This window comes from Streptopelia decaocto (genome assembly GCF_964273445.1).
Source record: "Streptopelia decaocto genome assembly, chromosome: 1".
In the NCBI taxonomy this organism is placed as follows: domain Eukaryota; kingdom Metazoa; phylum Chordata; class Aves; order Columbiformes; family Columbidae; genus Streptopelia; species Streptopelia decaocto.
The window spans coordinates 156660333-156669156 of record NC_138663.1 but is presented as its reverse complement, the minus strand read 5'-3'; the positions used below and the strand labels follow the sequence as shown (position 1 = coordinate 156669156).

Here is an 8824-nt window from a genome sequence, read left to right as displayed (position 1 = left end):
AGCTTCTTGCCTATTTTACTCAGCGCTTTCTCTTTTTTAATTTGGTGAGTCAGGTACTGGACTGATTGCACATTTCCAGCCCCATATAAAATAGTGGGGAAAAGGACGTAGGCCTCTACAGTATACCAAAAGCCTAAAAAGACTTGTGTTAAATATTAATTTGAAGCTTGTCATAAAGTTACAGGAGGTGCTGGATCTAATGCCTGAAAAGAGATTAAAAAACCAAAAAGCCCCCAAACCAAACAGACTTGCAAGTTGCAAACCCAAATAAAGACAGCAAAGGCACAACCAGATGAGTTTCTATAACACATGCTGTGCAACTTGTTTGAATGCTGCACTGTTTAATCAGGTAGGGAACTGGCTGCTGCTCAAGCGAATATGCTTTTCCTGTAATGCTGCAGCTCTTCTTTGACCTGAAGGAGAAGCACACCTCATATGTCACCAAGCCCCGCAGAGTATTCCCAGATCGCAGCACCGCTGCTTCAATGGCCCTGAGCTGCAGGGGGCCGACACCTGCCCGAAGAAGGATTATGCCTTGGGGAAGGGGGATGAAAAACCAGCAGGATCTCTGGCCCGGTGCCTTGCAGACGATGCTGCGATCCATCTGCCTGGGCTGGGCGTGCTCCTGCCAGGCGCCCACTGCTGCCACTCCCACAGGTTATGTGGTAGATGGCAGGTTCCTCTTGCCAAGGCAGCTTTGGATCCACAAAAGGACTAAGGCACTCGATGTGCCTAACTTACAATGGAGGCACAGAGCTGTAACCATGCTCTGCTGCCACCTCACTGAGGACGCACACAGCCTCCCCCATTTTCAGGCTCAAACCCTAAATGTTGGCCTCTGATCACTCATAGAAGCACCTTATCCTTAGCAGGACTGCGCTGCTTAAATCTCCTCAGGCCAAAGTAGCATCAAGCTTCACAAACCGTAATCCTTCAGTTGTTTCATCTGCGAGTTCTCAGACTGCTGGAAGGGGCAGGTGTTACCAGTTATCATCATTAGTACAGCCATCTGGGACTTTAACTCAACCTTCACCTGATGAGGTCCTCGCACATACTTCTTGCTTCCTAGAAAAATGACCAAACTACCAGTCTAGGCCTCCTTGACAGCAGGGGATTTCTCCCAAATATTTAATTTGTCATTAAGTTATTAGTGCTGGTTGTCTCAGGAGAGAAATAGAGTGTGCTCATTTACAAAGCTCTCCATTTTCAGTGTTAGGGAAACTCATTTGCAAGAAGGGAGATTTGGGTTCCAGGTTGCAAACATATAGTTTATATTTTATGTATTATTTATATTTTTTAAAAATAATGTTGAAATAGCTATTAACAGTAAAGTGGATGTCAGTTGTATCCAATTAGCACCCTAAACATTATGCAGCAGAGTATTATTCTGCTCTTCTGGTACTAAAAACACACAGGCTGAATTGTAACCTGTGGCCGTAAAGCTTGTAGTGGGGCAAACTTAACTGTGTCCTTGCCCCCTCCACAGCAAGAAGTATTTATCTGTTCCACACAGCAAGTCGAACAGCCTGGCAACTTGGCTGCTAAGGCACTATAGTGAGAAAAGCGAGTTTCAGTGCCCCTGGGCAAAGGAGAGAATGTGCTGCAAGAAGGCACTAAGACACTGGCCACTGATGTGTAGGATATAAGAGACTTTGAGGAGTTTGTTTCTGAAATGAAGAACTACATTCTGAGAGCTGTGGATCCCCCAAAGAAGGAGGCACACCTCACAGCCCAGAAATTGGCAGCAAAAGCTGAGAACCACCACAATAATAGCAAGTCATTCACAACAGTTTCTGATAAAAAAAGAGCAGTAACATTTTTCAAGAAATGGCACTTATTCTCCCAGCAGTTTCTGAACACCCTATGGTCTTACATTTGTATTTTCTTATCACAAGAATTTCTTAGGGAAAACCCAGGCTATTCTTCTGCTTTGGCTTCTGTTGGTTCACTAATCTCTAAAACGGTAATTTTTCCTGTGTTTTATTTCCTAGTCTTGCATGACCTTGGAACTTCTCATGATAGAACCTGTGATACTTGTTCTTCTTGTACTAAAACCACACCCCCTGAATTGTAACCTATGATTGTAAAACCCGTAGCAGGGGAATCTGAGATGAGAAATTATCAAGTAAATTCCCACTGAAGTTCTCACTAAATTAGAATAGATGGGTTTTGCCCAGGCTGAAATGAGATCTCAAGGACCATGGCTATTCCTAGGGTTATAACCCATGGTTATAGCTACTCCAAAAGAGTTGCTATATTGAATTAATAGCACAGCCTACAAACTGTTTTTCCACATCACCTTTGTAGAGCAGAGAGCATAATAGCGTACGGCATCACTTCCACTGAAATGCTCTTTGGACCCACTGGCAGAGCACCCCTCAAAATTGCTCTGAGTCAGCAGGTTTTGCAGATTATGACAAGGGATTTAAACAAAAGCACACAAAGCACACCGCAGCTCATTCTCACTGCGCGGCTTTTGAAGCGTTCTCAAGGAAGACATGGATTAAATGGGCAAAGGCTTTTAAATATTCTCTCTTGCAAAGGAATGGAATTAGGCCCACAAAAGTAATTTGCTTGGAATATTAACCTGGGAAATGGGAGAGATGTTTGAAGTCCCCTGTGGCAGAAGAAAAACTCAGCTTGGGTCATTTACAACCTGATTACCCTAACAATGAGTAATTTTAAATAAAGAGAGGGAACTGGGATTTCTTCTCCAGCTGCGCTTGTCACAGGGCTTGATCTTATAATTGCGCTCTTAGGATATCTACAGGATGAGACAAGCAGGAATTAGACCTAGAAGTGAGAAAGGTAGATGAACAATTAAATATAGAGAGTTCAGAAATATCTAATGTATATAATATGTTATAAATCAACATATATTTATATAAAACTAAGAAAGGCTTATGTAATGTAGAAAATAAATTTAAAATATATTAAAATAACCTTACCTAAGGAGTACATTTTGTGGCCTAGGTGCTTAAATGCTCACCACTGTATCTGGCCAGGCGCTGTGTGAAGTAATCCACCCGCAGCTCCACCCTGCCACTGTGGCCGGGTGCCTCATGTATCGCTTGCTCAGGCACCTGTACGCTGCGTTATAGGACACAGACCCGACACCCCTTTGGACAGCCCTGCTCGTTCCCTGCTGGCTTCACCAGCTGCCTTAAGACCTTGGCGATATATAACATTGTGTGAGCAATGGGTCTATTCCCCGAACCCTGTGATAAACAGAAGGAAATCAAAGATTCTGTGAGACTGAGGGAATTGGTGGAAACGCTGCAACTTTTATAAATGCAGTTTTTCATTAAAGGCTGTTGTTTGGAGTTTCTAAAGCTGCACAAGCCCAAACGATGGAATAGGAAAAGTAAGGAGAAATTCCTTACATTATCAAAACAATAGACTCCTTATGCCTGCCCCTTCCATATGCTTTTTTCTTGGTGTTTTTTTTTTTTTGGTAGATCGTGCCACATGACAGCAGCCATCACTGACGTGGAGGAAACGCGGACACAGGTTGTTCTGGATGTTGAGCTGGAACAGACATCCACCACTGCCAACACCTGTCTGTCTGTCATTCCTTAACTCCACTTATCCACTGGCGGGACTAGTCCCCAGTTCAGTTCGTCCATAGTGGAACCCTTGAAAATGGAAAGGAAGAATAAAATAAAAAATAGCAAGGACCGCTCCTCAGTTCCAGAAGGACGGGGAACTGCTGAAGAGAGTCCAGCGCAGGGCAACAAAGATGATGGAGTGGAGCATCTCCCTTATGAGGAAAGGCTGAGGGAGCTGGGGCTCTTTAGCTTGGAGAAGAGGAGACTGAGGGGTGACCTCATTAATGTTTACAGATATATAAAGGGTGAGTGTCACGAGGATGGAGCCAGGCTCTTCTCGGTGACAACCAATGATAGGACAAGGGGCAATGGGTGCAAACTGGAACACAGGAGGTTCCACTTAAAAATGAGGAGAAACTTCTTCTCAGTGAGGATGCCAGGGCACTGGAACAGGCTGCCCAGGGAGGTTGTGGAGTCTCCTTCTCTGGAGACATTCAAAACCTGCCTGGACACATTCCTGTGTAACCTCATCTAGGTGTTCCTGCTCCGGCAGGGGGATTGGACTGGATGATCTTTCGAGGTCCCTTCCAATCCCTGACACTCTGTGATTCTGTGAGCAGCCGCGAAGGCAGCGCAGCCCCACCGGGACCAGGCCACGCTGGGAGCCCCGGGCGGGTGTCCCAAAGGGCCGCTGGGCGCCGCTCGCACTGCCCGCGGGCGTTCCCCGCGCCGCTCCCGGGCGGCCTGGTGGGGCCCGGGCCGGTGGGAGGGCGGGGCCGGTCCCGCCCCGCCGCGGGCGGAGAGCGCCGCGTTGCCATGACAACAGTAGCCAAGCGGGGGCGCTACCCCGGAAGGGAACGCGTGGAAGCCCGGCCCGGCTCGTCGCGTGCACCGGCCCCGCCCCCCCACACTCCCCCCGCGCTCGTCAGGAGGTCCGCGCGGGGTGACGTGTCGCGCGCGCGAGAAGCCGGAAGTGGCGGCCGTCGGGGCGGGGGGGGGAGGAAGAAGAAGAAGAAGCAGCCGGAGCCCCGATTGTTGCCGCTGCGGGCGCGAGGGGCGCTCAGGGACCCTCTACCCGCTCCCCGCAGGCCGCCGCGCGCCGCCGCCGTTCCTCCGCGCGCTCCCGCTGCCCCCCACCCCCGCCGTCCCGCCATGGCCCTGCGGCGGCTCCTCATCGCCGCTGCTCTGGCGGCAGCCGCGCCCCCCGCCGCCGCCTTCTACCTGCCGGGCCTGGCGCCCGTCAACTTCTGCGACAAGGACAAGGAGACGCCCGAGTGCAAGGTGAGCCCGTGGGGGACCGGGGCCGCCGCGCTGAGGGGAGGCCTGGGCGCCGCCCCCGCCCCGGGGGCTCGCGTTGCTGCGCGGCCTGACTTGTGTCTCCCTGCCGTGGGGGTTGTGTGAGGGCCCTTTATTTTGTTATTTTGTTTTATTTTATGGAGGATTTGTAGCTGCTTGGTTGTGACGTACCGAATGTCCCCGGGGGCTGCCGGGGACTTGGGGCGAGTTTCGGTTCCCCCAGTGATCGCCAGTGGTGAGGTGTCCGCGGTGCCTCGCCGGGAAGGGCCGGGCTGTCAGTTCACCCCGTGAGCGGCGGTCACGGTGCGCAAATGGGAAGCGCCGGCCGCTTATCTGTCGGGCGCTTTGAAATATTCGGTGGAAAGCTGGAAAAAAGTAAAGAATCGCAGTGGCAGGTCGTGCCGGGTTGTGTGCGATCCTCGTCAGGAGCGAACAGCTGGTGGCTGCGAGCAGATACAAAGCCAAGGCAAACACGCAGTGACACTTTCTTTGCTGTGTTCTCCTGGCTGCAGGAACCTGAAGCGTTGGGGCTTCCAGGCCCCAGGGTCTCAAGTGAAGTTTAAAGTTATTTTTATGCCTACAGAAGTGACAAACGAAGTTCATGTAACCAAATTACTTATTCGTAATGATGTTGGCTGGTAGGGGGTCTGTACTTGAAATAGTCTTTGAACCTTTGGGTGAGCTTTAGAAGTTGCTTGCTTCTGCTGTGATGGAGATTACGCTGGACCATGCTTTAGTACTTGAATGACCAATCACTTTTACAATCAAATTGCTCTTGGAAGTGACTGTCTCACACTCTCTGATCTCAGCTTCTGTATTACATGAAATACTAGTCTACGATTCTTCAGAATAAAAGTATTTAAACAGCGTGCTTTTGGTAAACATCTTGCACTGACTTTATTTGCTGTCATGAATCAGTAGAGCAGGTAATAAGACAAATGTGTAATGAAGGTGTAGTTGCTATAAATGTTTTTCTTCCCCTTCTTTAAGTGTATTGTTCCATTCAGACCAGGCAAATCTTGCACCTAACACATAGCTGTGGATTTTTTCACTCTTGTTTCCATGCCGCTTCTGTTGTAGTAGTAAAACATTCTATGGACGTTCTTTTATAGGTTGTCAGAAATGGTGTTCGGAAGTGGCCTTGGGAGGTCCCATAGTCCAACCTCCTGCTTGAAGCACAGCTGTTGCCAGCACTAGATCAGCTCAGCTCTACCTTTGTTTAAGCAAGCCTTGAAAACATCCAAGTAGTGTGCTGAAGTACCCACTTAAAACATTTTTCAGGCAATCGTGAAGAAACTTGAGTTACTTTTCTTCTACCTCAGTATCCAAGCAGACAGCTGCACTACCTTCTTAAGGCTTTTTTTTTTCTTCAAATACAGGCTAAGACTTTCAAGCTGCAGTTTGTAGTTTTACACATATCTGAAAAAAAACAATATGTTTGAATCATTCCTACTTTAAGCTAGGATTGTGGCAGAAAGATTATTTTTTTTTCAAGTCAGGTGAGCCAGGTTGCCTTCTGTCTTTTGTAACCAACCTGAGACACTTACGGACTGGGCTTTATCAGATGTCTCTGTATTTTTTTCCCTCATATAATGTATATGAAATGTTTGTCTCCTTATCCTGAGAATTTATCATTTTGTAAATGTGAAGCGAGTTGCGTAAACCTACCACCAGTGGCTAGCTGAACATTTTAGTATAACCTCAATGGGTGTATTATTGCAAAAATCTCTTTCTGAAATTGGCCATCCCTTATATTCCTTTACCTCGTGCTAGCCAATTCACGTACTGAGACACAGGCACATGGAGAAGTAGAAATCGCTCTTCCTGTATATTTCTCTCAATGTAGTCTGCAACTGAATGTAGCCTGGTCCCTGGTGAGACAAAACGATAATTGTTATAATTGCTATATCATCATATTTACGTAAGTGGGTAAAACTAAGCTTCACTGGACTACCTTATTTTTTTACGTGTTCTTGCTGAGTTCTTACAATCTTTACTATTGATTATGATATTAGTAATAATAGTGAGTGTTCCCCTGACTTGCAGATTTAGGTCCACAGACTGGATCTCTAAATGGTGCTACTTATCTGTTATAATCTCTGTGGATCTCCTGTCTTCTCTGTTGGTGAGATGGGATATGAACTTGTTAGTGGGACACGTAGCTACCAGCACAAGAATGGTGAGACTCATTTCTTTCTCCCTTCCTCCAAGCTGTCTACTGGTCCGCTTGGGCAAACTCAGTTTGCCTACTTTTCCTGTTCCTGGTTGGAATATCGTCAGAAACAGAATGTGATCTGCAGACTGAAATAGTAACTCCTGCTTGAATATTAAGAATCCTTACTCAGTTTTTAAAAAAAATACAATGGCAAATACCTTTTGGATTCATACATATGGGAAATTGTTTATCAAATATGCCGATCTGCAGTAATGTGTATACTTCTTATAGAAATCAAAGCATTCAAGTAAATCTTCTGCTTCAATGAAAAACAGCTAATCTAAGGCTGTGATTCTGTGACCAGCTAAGGCAGTCTAATTCCTTGCTGCTGAAAGTGAGAGATTTCATTCCTGTCTTCCTCGAGGCAATATGTTCCTGTCCTCTGTATTGTTCTGCCTGTGTTATTTGTTAAATCCTTTTTTTCAGCTTATTAATGGCAGAAAACGATCCAGCTTTTTCTTTTGTTTTTGTTTTTTTTTTTTTGTTTTTGTTTGTTTGTTTTTGTTTTTGTTTTTTTTGGGTTTTTTTGTCAGGGTAGTTTTCTGCAATGTTAGTGAGTTGAAATGGCTTACAGAATTATGACAAGCATATACTACCCAGAGGTAAGCAGCAGGTCTGCATGGTTTAGGGCAGAGGAGAGAAGCGCAGTTAGGTGTCTTCACTTAATAAGTCAGTTTAACAGCTCACAGCTGCCCGTGTCTCATGGAACTGCATCCTAACTTGCACGTGGACAAGTACAGTGTATCGATAAAGCATAGCACCAGGCTGAAGTATCTGAGCTACAGGTATATGTGAACAATTCCATCTTTTTTAATTTTTTTTCTCCCCTCTCCAGAATTTCTTTCTTTGGCTAAACTTGAGTGACTTTTCATAGGGAGGAAAAGCTCTCCTGTTGATTTCATGGTGAGAAAATAGATGGCTTGCTGTTGAAAGGGGGGGGTCTTGTTCTTGAAAGCAATCATGTTCCTTTTGCTGCTTGGTTGCACAGTAAGGCAGTTCAGTTGCTCTACTGCTAAAAACTCCTCGTATCAATTTTTTTGGGTCTTTTGCTATTTTAGCCAGATTAATTGGTTTACTGTGCAAGCAGATAACTGCAAAAACTGGCATAAGGTAAACAGTTGAAATGTATTGGGACTGTGGGACTAAAATAAGGGATTTTGAGACTAAAAGGGAAAACTGTGAGACCTCTCCCTTTCCCTAGCAGCAGACTATTCCAACTGTAATTAATATGTATAGGCCAAACTAGTCTGAAACCACAGCAGATTGAATTTCAGGTTCTTGCTCAAGAGTTGCTAGAGTTATTGATAAACTTTTATAAGAAAGTAAATGTGGATATCCTTGCCTTCTCCTTGGAAAGAGCTTCTGTTCAAACTTAAAATAGTGTATCAGTTTGAATACATTGTTTAAATCCTCATAGTTCAGTTTTCAGTTGCTACATAGATAAAATTGTGGAAGCAGCTTAATTATAGGGAGTAGTACTGATCTCATCCGTAGTTTTATTCATGTTCTTTTAAGACTTTTATTACACAAAAGTTGTGGTGATGACTAACATGGCTCTAACTTGGGACATTAAACTAAAACACAGGCAACCGTGATAATTATATTATTCTTGTGTGTGATTCCTTGCTATCTTGTAGTTTAAGTGGTTATGTTAGCCTTAAAGTGGCTTTGTGATGTAGTCGCTGCTTTTGTGATGGTTATATAGTATTTTACTTATGTTCTCAGCAGATACAGTTCATTATACAAGACGTATAATTACACAGAT

The 8824-nt window shown here is 45.5% G+C and overlaps 1 protein-coding gene across 1 annotated transcript in view; it reads left to right on the top strand.

Annotated features, from left to right (window-relative positions):
- The first annotated feature begins 4490 nt into the window (after positions 1-4490).
- Positions 4491-8824, top strand: part of TM9SF2 (transmembrane 9 superfamily member 2) — a 28473-nt gene continuing 24139 nt past the window's right edge. The window contains exon 1 of the mRNA XM_082043719.1: positions 4491-4829. Within this exon, the coding sequence (XP_081899845.1) occupies positions 4701-4829 (129 nt within the window). The 5' untranslated portion in view covers positions 4491-4700. The remainder of the gene's footprint in view (positions 4830-8824) is intronic.